At 39.0% G+C, this 12,786-nt stretch overlaps 1 protein-coding gene across 2 annotated transcripts in view; it reads left to right on the forward strand.

Annotated features, from left to right (window-relative positions):
- Positions 1–11,558, forward strand: part of ACO1 (aconitase 1) — a 56,346-nt gene extending 44,788 nt beyond the window's left edge. For both annotated transcript variants that reach the window (XM_058043865.1, XM_058043864.1), the window contains exons 12-21: positions 3,077–3,212; positions 4,028–4,112; positions 4,387–4,543; positions 5,075–5,199; positions 6,003–6,107; positions 6,782–6,924; positions 8,311–8,458; positions 8,874–8,996; positions 9,940–10,125; positions 10,863–11,558. In XM_058043865.1, the coding sequence (XP_057899848.1) occupies positions 3,077–3,212; positions 4,028–4,112; positions 4,387–4,543; positions 5,075–5,199; positions 6,003–6,107; positions 6,782–6,924; positions 8,311–8,458; positions 8,874–8,996; positions 9,940–10,125; positions 10,863–10,976 (1,322 nt within the window). In that variant the 3' untranslated portion in view covers positions 10,977–11,558. The remainder of the gene's footprint in view (positions 1–3,076; positions 3,213–4,027; positions 4,113–4,386; positions 4,544–5,074; positions 5,200–6,002; positions 6,108–6,781; positions 6,925–8,310; positions 8,459–8,873; positions 8,997–9,939; positions 10,126–10,862) is intronic.
- The last annotated feature ends 1,228 nt before the right edge of the window (positions 11,559–12,786 follow it).

A 12,786-nucleotide genomic window follows, 5' to 3' on the forward strand; every position in this document is an offset into this window, starting at 1 on the left:
AAGACAGCAACAACACGGATGTAATTCAAGGTGTGCAGTGCTGGTTTTGTCATTTGGAGTGTTAAAACTGAGCTTAGTTTCTAAGGGTAGTGAAGGACTTGTGAAAGTCGTAGCTAGAAATATAAGTTGACAAAAATGTATTCTTCCTGCACTGTCTTTTCTACAAGGCAAGCTGGAACTTAATTAAGCAACACTTTTGATACTTTTCCAAATGCACAGAAGCTGATATACAGAGATAAGAAGAGGCTGTTGCCAGAAGAGGCACAGTGAAGAATGATCTTCTGGGGTGCTCTGAAGGTGCTCTGATCTGTTATCAGAGTGAAAAACACACATTTAGCTAGCTTTTGTCCTCTAAAGCTGTTACGAGAGTCTGGAGGCATGGTAGGTGTGAGGAGAGGAAGCAAATTGTATTCTCAGGGATTGCCAGCTTTCACAGCCTTTTCATTTACATCTTAATTGCATCAAAGGGGAAGACAGAGGTGAGCTTGGTATGCACCACTATAGAACAGTTAGTCTAACTTGGTTGTAAAAATTTCAGGTCCCAAGATTGTTCATTTTTAACATGACTAGTCTGGACAGAAAATTTGTCATTCCTAATGTGTGCTTCTGGCAAAAAAATAGGAATGAAGAATGTCAGCTCAAAGGGTTCAGTCTATACTGGACAAGTTTGACCCAGTTTCCCAGGTGCTTGGCTACATGTTTACATATTTCTTTCTCTCCTCTGTAAACATATACATAGATGGTATCTGTCACTATATGGTAATCACTTCATAGAGGCTTACAAGTCTGTCAGACCATTCATGGGATGCAGACTTTATTCCTACAAAGGTCAGAAGGGATGTGCACTGGGCAGTACAAAGGCCCTTCACCAGAGGGGATTACTTCCTGGTTAAAGAAATATAATTTCTATTTGTTCCTGTGTGGTGCTGGGAAGCTTTTGGGCTGTCAACAGTCACTTTGTGTTTGGCTTTTTGAGGTGATATTTATCACTTGCTTTTAGTCCAGAATCTATCTTTGCATATTTTACATACCAGCAGTTCACCCCTCCCAGGCCAAAGGTCTTTTAAACTCTAAGAAAAGGTTCAAAGTCCATCATCAACTAAGATGTGGGGCAAAGGAGAAGGAAAGGAGAGACCTGCTCATTTTCTTACCACTTTGAGAGGAATTGAATTGAGTTCAGAATTGAACAAGATGTCCTAATCCACTTCACTTTAACAGGACAGCCCGGGCAGTGTACTGCTTTCCTCGGGTCCTTTCTGCATTATCACTGAAATATATCTGTATTTCTTTCTTCCAAGGATCAAGAAGTAGGTGTTCTCCAGGCAGACTCTGTTTGCCTTGTCTATTCCCTTAGTTCTAGGTGTGGATGTATCCTTCAGTTGTGCCTGTTGAGGATAGTTTCCTAGTGTTTGACTCCCAGGCTAATGACATGCATTTTTGACCTTCTCTGAAGCAGTAGGGATGCTGAATGCACTTTGAGTGCATTCACTACTATGTAATGCACAACACCCTCAATAATGTAGTCCTAAGGATTTTGGTGTATGTGCTCAGATTTAGTGGCTACTCTCACCTTTGCTGCCTTTCTGTACAGCAGCATTTATGTTTTGACCTTGACAAGGAAGGAAAAAGTAATTCTGTTAATCTCTAATAACTATTAGCAAGCAGCAGTGTTGAGAATACCCAAAAGAGATACCCAGAAGAAACACAATAGTTTGGCTTTCAGGATGAGGTTTCAAATGAAAGTAAATAAACATACAGTGTTCCCAATTAAGTAACCAAGCTAAAAAAATCCAGTATATGAGCAGATGTTTCAAACTCCTGCTCTGCTATATATCCCGTGCACTATGCAGGGGCTCTGTGTCTGTGGAGATAGTGAGTATGTGCTGTAGGAATTTTGATAGCCTAGTCTGACCTTAAAGAGGTGTTGGATTAATGTTGCTCAGAGGAACTGAAGTTCTGGCATTTCCTTGCCAACTTTGAAAGTTTGACTATGCTATCTTTTCGGAACTGGTATAAGCAGCAAGACAGAGGCCAACACTTTCAAACAGGTTGTCAAACTGTCAGTTCCTAGGATGACTATTTGTTCATGGTCTCATTTGCAGAAGTATTCAAGAGTCGCAGTTTCTGCAGATTCTTCTAGTAGCTAAGGAATCTCAGCAACTTCAGGAATAGGACCACTTCTTTAAATTTGCATGTGTAAGCCATCTCACACAACACTTAAAAGTGTCATGGTCCAGGTCATGTCTAACAGAGGTGCCAGACAGCTGGCAAAGACAAATCAGTTTGATCACATCTTCCTGCTGGAGATCACGTTGGATCAAAGCTCAGCTTATCTATTTTCTTATATAAATGAATGTCATGTGTGAGGGGGAGAATGCAGCTTGGGAATGTGAGGTTTTGCATAGTTTGCCTATCTGGTGCTTCTTTTATGTTCATCCTGGAAAAGAACTGGAGAGGACTTGTTCTCTGAACGTGCATCTCGGTATGGACAATTTATTTCATAGGAAAGAATGCAGGATAAATTTGTGCCTAGTAAGACCTTCCACTGAAATATCTCTATGCATGTTACAAATCCAGGAGTGGTAAAGCAGCACTTGTGTAACAATCTGTGGATTGTGAGATGACTTGTTTGAGGCAAGGGCCAGCATTGGTGCTCTCATAGCCTTCTGCTCCTGAGGGCAGCAAGTCCTATGCTGGCAGTTTTTTCTTCTCTAGGTTACTGCACCATGGTAAGGGGGAACTTAACAGGTCTTCATTGCATTTTTTGTGAGACATTTATCTTACAAATAGTGCTCTGGATTTTGAATGTCTTCTTGCTGCCCCAGTGAGTGCATCTTATTGAGTGCAACTTCCATCAGTTTTCTAGTGGAACAGAAATTGCAGGCTGGATGTACAGTTCAACAGAGCACTTGTCCTCTAGCTGGTTGTTACAGAATTAGTGATGTCGGTTTGCTGTACCGTTTCATTGCTGATGTCTTTTCTGTTCCAGTTATGTAATGGTATCTCTCCTAACATGCTTATCCACCAAACTGTCTCACTTCCAGGCAAATCTGTAGCTATCCTCTGTATTTTTCAGGATTGCTTGCTAAGAAAGCTGTTGAAGCTGGTTTGACAGTGAAGCCATACATTAAAACTAGCCTGTCCCCAGGAAGCGGGGTTGTCACTTACTATCTGAGGGAGAGTGGAGTTATGCATTACCTTTCTCAACTAGGGTAAGAGTGCTTTTCTTACTGTTGTGCTATGGCTGCTTAACTAAAAACATTATCAACAAGTGTTACTCTTGAGCTAAGAATGACACAAGAACAGACAAGAGACTCAATTGTAAGAAGAGAAAAGAAGCTTTGTTACAAAGAGTTCTCCAGTTTATATAAACTGATATGATACATTTTACTTGATTAATTAGTTAATAAAAAACATCTTCCTCACACACTGTCTTTGAGAAGAACAGGAAAACAAAGTGGAAAAACACCATGTGCAGATGGTTTATACTAACAAGTTACCACATTCCTACAACTCCCTAAAATTCTCACAAACCACTGTGAGAAACTATTGCCATTTCTCTCTCCCTGGCCAAGCTAACATCCACAAGCAAGTGATGCAATCGAATTACTATTTCTCCGTACAACTTAAAAGATATTGTCAGTACATTATGGTGTGATCCTGCCTGAGTAAACACATTGCTGTTGTGCTGGCTGGCTTTGTACCAATCATGAAGGCCTGCTGTAACTTCTTGAAGACTTACGTTCTTAAGCAGGAGAATGTGTTATTTTCAAGACTAATTGTTTTGAAACAGTGTAAATGACACTATATTGTTGTTCCTCTTGCTAGGTAACACATTTCCCATTCTGTGTGCATGGACAGTCACTGCAGTGGTAAAAACAGAGCATTTGAAAAATGCTGTTCTCAGTAGCATTTCATTCGTTAAAACAGTATTTCTCCTGAAAGTAACTATTGCCGTCTGCTGACTGGTTAAGTGTCTTGCTCCAAGGTAGTTTTTTGTTCACCATTATTTTTATACTTTGTATAGGTTTGATGTGGTGGGTTATGGCTGTATGACATGTATTGGCAATAGTGGACCCCTACCAGAGTCTGTTGTTGAGGCCATTACGCAGGTAAGCAGTTTTTCTGGTGCAGCTCATTTATGTTAGCTGTTCTCTGCTGTGTGCTGTTCTGAGCTGTATTATACTGTGGGTTGACTTTTTCAGCTCTGTACAAAGTAAATTCAGTCTATATTCTTTTGGGAAGTGGGAAGTGTTTTGGGATTGTTCAGGAGACAGTTCTGTGACTGGTCATTGTTGTTGCAGTGCGGTGAGGCTCTGCAGACTTGTTGTGTGTGTGGATTCTGCAAGAGCCTGACCTATCTTTGTCTCAAACTCCATGTTATAGGGAGACCTTGTGGCAGTGGGTGTGTTGTCTGGCAATAGGAATTTTGAAGGGCGTGTCCATCCCAACACCCGTGCTAACTACCTGGCCTCCCCACCGCTGGTGATAGCCTACGCTATAGCAGGGACCATCCGCATCGACTTTGAGAAAGAGCCTTTAGGTAAGACAGTGTTGGGATGCTTCTTCTCGCAGCTTATGAACTAGACTCTTGGGAATTAAGCGCTTCAGAAACATTTGTCCTAGGGAAGAGCTTTGAAGTACTAAGTACCTGTGGGACACAAATTATACAATTGTTAAGAGTCAGAGCAAGAAGGAGTCAGAGATGATGGAGAAAGAATAATGCTCTGGCTTGGCTTCCCCCTAATTCCACTGGATCATATTTTTTGTTATTTCAGGGTAGTAGATTTTCAAAGACCTTCAAGAAGGTTCTCTTCAAGAACCTTCAAAGAGCCTTTCCAGCATAAATGATTTTATAAATTGTTCTGGAAGGCCATTGGAAGTCACAAAAGAAGAGTTATGTACAGGTATTACCAAGTTTGTGACTCAGTTTTCTGTTAGATCCTTGCAAGTGAAATAAAGTGTGTCCTGTGAGTGTTACAAGGAACACATAGCCGGAGAACATCGTGGTAAACTTTTCTTTCTTCTTAATGAAAAATATATGCAACAAAATTGACAATATCATTTTATACAGGAATAAATGCTTCAGGGAAGAAGATTTTCCTGAAAGATATCTGGCCAACAAGAAATGAGATTCAGGCTGTTGAGCGTCAGTTTGTTATTCCTGGGATGTTCAAGGAGGTCTACGAAAAAATAGAGGTGAATTAATCCTCTTGGCAGTATTTGATTGATGTACTCTGCTATTCTGAAGATATTAAATAAGATGATTATGATAATGAAATTAACCTTTCTCATGTCTAGGTTTTGCTCTTGTTCTGACAGATATTCCAATGAGTTTTTTTTTTTTTTTAAATCTTCTGGATAATTAATTCATTCTTTCAGACAGCCATGTTTTGAAAATTGCTCCTTACAGTATTTTTAAGGTAACGTGATATGTTACTGATATGTAAATACTGATATGTAGATGATATGTTTTCAACAGCCACCCCAGCTGATACTAGAAGGTGGAATACTCCAGCTTCACAGATGTTTGATTTTTTTTCAGCTGACATAAAATTCATTTGCATTAACTAATAGGATTGATATCGGGAAAAACACCTGTACTTCATAATAACTTCCTATAAATCTTTCTCAAGTTTTGAAACAAAATATTCTTATTGTTTTTATGTTAGGGAAGCTTCTTAAAATTACTTAAAAAACAATAGACAATTATAAAGTGTTACCTGTGTACATAATAGAGGTTATTCTCAAAAAACAGGATGAATGTCTCTTCTTTTGTAATGAAATTAGGATTTTCCTAAATCTTTTAATAGATAGAATCATTAAAAACACCCCCAAAAATAATGTAGATAGTTATTTTAGCATTTGCATTTTCCAAAGTGCTCTAAGAAATACATAAGTCTTTTTCTAAAGTTTAATTTGTAATTTTACCTGGATTCTGAAGTAATTTTGTTGCTTCTGAAAACTTAGAAGTCAATGAAAGGATTTTGTATGTTTTTCAGACAGTAAACAAAGCTTGGAATGCCTTAGATGCTCCTTCAGATAAACTGTATACTTGGAATCCCAAGTCTACTTATATCAAGTCTCCTCCTTTCTTTGATGGTCTGGTACGTATGTGCTTTCTCTTTGAATCAAGCCAAAGTGTGCAGTGATTTTGACTCATATTGAAGGAGAAGGAAAGCCACTTCAAGGGGCCTGAGAGGATTCATAAAAGCTTATTGAGGCCTTGGTTTTTAAATGTTAGAATTCTGCTATTGTGTTCATTTTAATACAAAGGCATGAGTGAATCTCAAAATTGTAAGGATTCCCTTTCACTTCAGGGCTCTTGAAAAGTCTCCTTTTCCTTTTAAGTTGAAATGCTTCTAAATGTTCACAAAGCAAGCGAAGAAAAGCAGCAAGAAATTAAATGCACTGTTTTGCCTGCTTGCATGTTGCACCAAATAGTTCAGTGTTTGAATTGGTAATTCAGTGCCATTTAAAAGTAAATGTAGACTTTAAGGCATGCACATGTCTAGGAATTCTCAATTTTCATTCATGTGTCATGGGAAGCCTTGGCTGTTTTTTTGTCTGCTGTATTTTCTTCATGCATGAACTTGCTGGCAGACAGCCAGGGCATCATATTTGTTCAAGAACATAAAGATTTTTAATTGTGTTGGATTTTTTCTTTCTCCTAATCTGTATAAAAAGGGAGACTTCATTTTGCAATTTCCACTTTTTTGAGAAAGATAAAGGAATTATTTTTCATACATTAATTGTTTTCTTCTTATTTATGATGGCTTAGACTTTGGCTCTTCAGACCCCAAAAACAATAGAAGGTGCTTATGTCCTGTTGAGTTTTGGGGATTCTGTGACAACTGACCACATATCTCCAGCTGGGAACATAGCAAGAAATAGTCCTGCAGCCCGTTATTTGACCAGCAGAGGGTAAGCACTGCTTATTGTTCTTGTCATTCATTGGGAAGAGAAAACAAACCACTAGTGTTATGCCATGTAACAGGCACAGATACCTTCTGTCTGTTCATGTACACTTGCATACCTTGACAGCTGCCCGGACAACATATAAATTAAGAAAGAAAAGCGTTTCTGCTACTTCAGCAGCTCTCACTAAGTGTAAGAAGTAGAATAGTGTGTACATCTGTTATCCCTGTAGAGTTAAAGATTTTTTATGGAAATAGGGGAAGAAAAGTAGCCTGTGCATTTATTCATAAATAAGGGAATCAAGATTTGTCTCACTATCAAAGCAAAATGACTGTTTTCGTTAGTGCCAAAATGAGTTTTATATTAATTTTTTCTAGTGTGTGCAACTATTTCACATATCTAGGCTCTTAGGCACTACAGAACATCCAGAAGTTTAGGTTTCAGTGCAGCTGCAATAACTGGCAAATCTGTTGTGATTGGAGTCTTGTAAAATGTTCATCTTTTTCGATGGCCAGTCTGTCAGTTTAGTACTTGGGGTTCAACTTAAGGCAACACAAGGACTTACCAAGTTGACTTATTCAGACTTCACAGGCAATATAATGCTTTTATTCTCTGATTTTAGCACTTCTTACAGCTTCAGTGGTGTTTTGAGCAACAGCACTGACATAAAAACTCACTAGACCTAATAATTTTGGAAAGAGAATAGATTAAAACAGTGAAGAAGATTGAAAACCAACTGCTCTGGACTCTCTGACCCCTGCCATCAGTAACTTGGAAATCTGAATAGTTCTACATGCATTACAAAACAGATGCTGTATGTCATAGCTGCAGTTTGGATGTAGCCCAGTGCAAGCAGTCTAATTTTCTATCACATTCTAGTGCATTTTTTGTTTGCTGGTTAGGCTGCAGTGATGAGTGCCCTCATTCTCATATTTCTGTTTGCAAGTGAAATTTTTCTTCTGTAGTTCTAACTTGCAGGAGAGATTCTTGCTGCGTTTTAGATATTTAGCACAGTGCTCTGCCATTGTTCTAGATGCTATAGTAGTATAAACAATGAGGATCTTTGGGCACCAGCTATTAAGAAAAACATGGTGTTGCATCTGCTGACTTAATGTGAATTATATCCTTGCGTCACTGTTGGATACTATTTCTAGGGCAAGAGTTGAGAACATCATGGAAGCTGCTTTTTCTGACCAAACTGTAGCTATGTGTAAATTACTTTTCCTTCAAAACATCTCAAAGGTGAAGTACTAGCTAACTGGGTGCTACAGCTAGGCTGGGAACTACACACATACTTGCCTCAGAAACACCATTTTATTACTTCCTTTTTTTAGAGCAGAGTGCTTTTAGTCCAAAACTAACACAGTTTCCTTTCTTCTTTTCCCTTAATAGCTTGACTCCTCGAGAGTTCAATTCTTACGGCTCCCGCAGAGGGAATGATGCTGTCATGGCCAGAGGGACATTTGCAAACATTCGCTTGGTCAACAAGTTTATTGATAAACAAGGACCTCAGACAATCCACTTCCCTTCTGGGGAAACTGTAAGTACACATGCTGCTCTAAACTGTGGCTTACTCACAACAGAGTGGATTAGTGCTGGCTTTCCTTCTTACCAGCTTAGGTCATTTACTTCAGTACCTTTTAAGTAAAACTAATTGAGGGGGCAGGAGCTGACTCAGGGAAGCAGTCACATGTACCTATGCAATATGGTCCTTTCAGGCGTATCAGTTGAGAATGTAACCATTGTAAAAGCACCAATGGAAGGTGCAGGTTTGTGTTGGGAAGGAGATCGGGCTAGAAGCCACAAAGTGCTGTGTGGTCAATATCCTTAAACTGCTGTTTGGTGGAAGTTGTGGGCTTCAATTGTTTATGTGGGGACACTTTTTTTCCTCCTTTCCCTGGAACTGTGATTCCGCTCGCAAAAACTTTACAAAGCATTTGGCATTTTTATTCCAGCTGGACGTTTTTGATGCTGCAGAAAGATACAAGCAGGCTGGTCATCCTCTGATTGTGCTGGCTGGGAAGGAATATGGTGCAGGAAGTTCTAGAGACTGGGCTGCTAAAGGACCGTTCCTCTTGGTGAGTGGCTACAGTAAACTAGGCGGACAGTGTTAACAGTGCATTTATTTGTTAGTACGACTAGCTTATGACAAAATCCTGGGTAACTCATTCTCACTTTTGGTGTCTCAAAATAGAGATATTTTGAAATCTCAGCTGCCTCCAAGAGATACAGTAGAGTTGACAAAAGCTATTTAATATTAATAGCTCTTGTTCCGACTGGAAGGCTTGACTAATCTTCATCTAGAAGTCCATAAGGCCAAACTTGAAAGGCCAGTTTCTATACTTCCACTTCCAGTAGCCTCATAAGCCATAGGTCTGCTTTCAGCAGCATCTGTAAGCTCACTTAGCAAGGAAACAAGAAAGTGTAAGAGAAGAGTATCAGTGAAAATTAAATTTAGCACAGCTTCACCACGGGAGCCAAATCCAGATCCATATACAGTGAAATACCTGATTCTTTCTTTGTCCGTCCAGTCTTACACCGTTTACATAAAGAACTCTGATTCAAGCTTTCTTGCATTATTAGAAAAATGCACAAGAGAGTTGGTATTTAAGTTCATCTAGGTTTTTGGAGGTTTTTTTCTGGCAATGAGTTTTTGTGTTAACTGTATTAACATGTCAAATTTTCAAAATTAATTAAACTGCACCCTGGTGCTTATAAGAGGGCAACACTGAATTAGGAACAGTAATGGAAATGACTAGTGGTGCACTGCGTGAGACATGTTAAAGTAGATGCAGGATTCCTGAGAAAATGTTTTACTTTTTTGAGTCAGGCTTCTTTTAGAGAGGTGTGAAAGTTAATGTACAATCAATTCATCCTGGACAGTTTGCTGTCAGACCTGCTGACTCTACCAGTAGCTGGTAAATGAAATGGAGGGAACCACAAACAAACCAATTTTCTTCTTGTGAGTACAGAAAGACTGTTCTGAACCATGAAATAACTCAACCTGTTGTGTATTTCCAGGGTGTCAAGGCTGTGCTTGCTGAAAGCTATGAGAGAATTCATAGAAGCAACCTAGTAGGAATGGGAGTGATTCCTCTGCAGTATTTACCTGGAGAGGATGCAGGAACTTTAGGACTCACTGGACGGGAGCGTTACACTATTATCATTCCTGAAAACCTAAAACCACAGATGAATGTCCAGATTAAGGTATGAGACACCTAAGTGATGAATTTTCTGAATCACTGTAATTTTACTCAAAATTAACTTTCTCTTCAAAACATATGCTTTGTCATATGGCAGTGAGATTAGCTTAAAATAGGGAGAAGAATTGAGATGGTGAAGGAGATTAAAATAGTTATTCTAATAGGGGGTTAAACTTGAGGAGGGTAGAATTAGGTTAGATACAAGGACTAATTTGAGATGAGGCACTGGAACTAATGCTTGGAGAAGCTGTGGATTCCTTCTCCTGGAAAGGTTCAAGGTCAGGTTGGATAAGGCTTTGAGCAACCTTCTCTAGTGGAATATCCCCCAAACCATGGGGGTTTGAACTAGGTGGTCCTTAATGTCCCTTCCAGCCCAAACCGTTCTGTGATTTACTATGGCAGGACATAAAAGCAGTATGCTCAAACTGTTTAAATTAGCACAAAGCCATCCTGTAGTCTGGACTAACCACTCAGAGTCCACTATAAAATTCTCAGTTATAAATGAAGCAGCAAGTGCAAAGAGACTCCATACTGGGTTTGTTGTGGTTTATCTTAAACCACTTTCCTGTCAAGCAGCTTCCTATAGTTTAGTGTGGATAGAAGCATTGGTGCCTGTTCACTTTTGCTTTCTATCACAATTTTTAAGATAGCAAAACTATGCTAGTCGTCCTTATTTTACTATGATGTCAAGTAACATGTGCAAGGTTCTGCTCCTTGAATGACTTTCTTTGATCCTAACAGCTGGACACTGGGAAAACCTTTAATGCCATCATGAGATTTGACACGGATGTGGAGCTCACTTACTTCCACAATGGTGGCATTCTGAACTACATGATCCGGAAAATGGCATCCTAATAAAAAACAATAAAGCAGAAAGGTCCAGGTACAAACCTGTTTCTCCTGAGCGCAATTAAACTATAGTAATCATGCTAAAGTGTGAACCATGAAATGAACAATTTTTTTTCTGTGGATTGTATTAGAAGGCTTGTTTACAGTGCTGAATTTTTCTGTGTATCAGGAAACTGGACACACCCATATAAAGTAAACAGCACTTATAACTGTTTTGTATGACAGTTGGCTTGACTTACCGTAGAATACAATGCAAAAGTCATGAAAATACTGCTGGCATCTGTAGAACCATTGAAGATCACATGCTGATTTCATGTATTTGATCCACTTTGTTTGACTCTGAAGTTAAGTTCTATGCTCATATCAGTGATCCTAGAAATTAACTGACAGTATAAAAAATTTTTATTCCTTCCTATTACCTGACACTGACTTGCTTTCTTATTCAGCTAAACAGAATCTGAATCTAATATTAAAATTATTTAGCTGTTTATTCATTTTAAAAAATGTGAACTCTCTTTAAAATCTAAGCCTTTGTGGAAAGGTGGACTTATTGGGGATATTTCTAATAGATAAAATTAAATTTATTTTTAAAAAGTTTGGTGGTTCTGTCATTTTATCCCTAGTGTTGTGATGCAGAGCAAAACTTCAACTTACACTCTTCTCATTGTCCCTGTAGGAACAGAATCATATGAGTCTTGGCTTTTCATTTATTTTAATTCTAGTTTCTTTGACAAGTTTGCATGAGCTAGCATGAATACAAATACTGTCAGACACTGTGAGTCTTCTGTAACCTAAGAGAATACTGGCATGGTACAATCCATCTGTTTTAGTGCCGTCAAGAAGACAATCTCCACACTTTCAAGATCCTCATCTGCAATTTCTTTGTCAGTTAGCAACCAGTAATTACATTCATGCACTCAATGCATCAGTGACTGCCCAATCAACAGTGCCATGTGAATATATTTACAGGCATAAATTAATCTTATTCATAGATAAATAATTCTCACTCTTAACTGTATTTACAGCAACCGCCACAACAATTAATATAATGGAGAAATTACTTCCAAGTAATTTCCTAATGTGTTTGTAGTGCAGTCAGGTCTGGCTGTTTCTGGATAAAAAACAACTGTTAAAACAGTTATGAAAGAAGAGACTTCAGGAGTGCACAAAGACTGCACTGTACCTGAAACATGCTATTGCTTGATAGTGGCTCCTCTAGTAAATCCATCAGAGGCCCACCACAATCCTGCAGGGCCTGAAATGTCTCTCACAAGGAGAAGCTGAAAGCTGGGTCTGTTTAGTCCAGTGATGGGAAGGCTCAGGGATATCTCTGCTGTTTGTGTACAAATATCTGAATGGAGGGCACAAAAGAATATGCAGCCAGGCTATTTTCTGTGTTGCTTTATGACAGAGCAAGAAGCAGTGGGCTCAAACAGTGTGAAACACAGGATGTTCCCTGTGAACAAACACTTCTTCACTCTGAGGGACCAAGTACCAGTGGGAGGAGATTGCCAAGAGAGGTCTTGGTATCTCCATCCTTGGAGATGTTCAGATGCTGTCTGGACATTTTAACATTGTCCTGTGCAATCCCTTGGATCACAAGATGACTTTTAGAGGTCCCTCCCAGCCATAGCTGTTCTAAGATTCTGTGAACATAGTTAATATGGTAGTAATCTTAGTAAGAATTATGCAATTTCAGCTTCAGGGTTTTTTTTGAAAAATCAGATATTCTCAAAGGCCACAGAGTACTGGTGTTCTTCCTCCACCCTCCCATCTTCGCTGAAGCAGTGTACTGAAAGAAAGGCTTCTTGTATCA

This window comes from Melospiza georgiana, chromosome Z (assembly GCF_028018845.1).
Source record: "Melospiza georgiana isolate bMelGeo1 chromosome Z, bMelGeo1.pri, whole genome shotgun sequence".
Taxonomy (NCBI): Eukaryota; Metazoa; Chordata; class Aves; order Passeriformes; family Passerellidae; genus Melospiza; species Melospiza georgiana.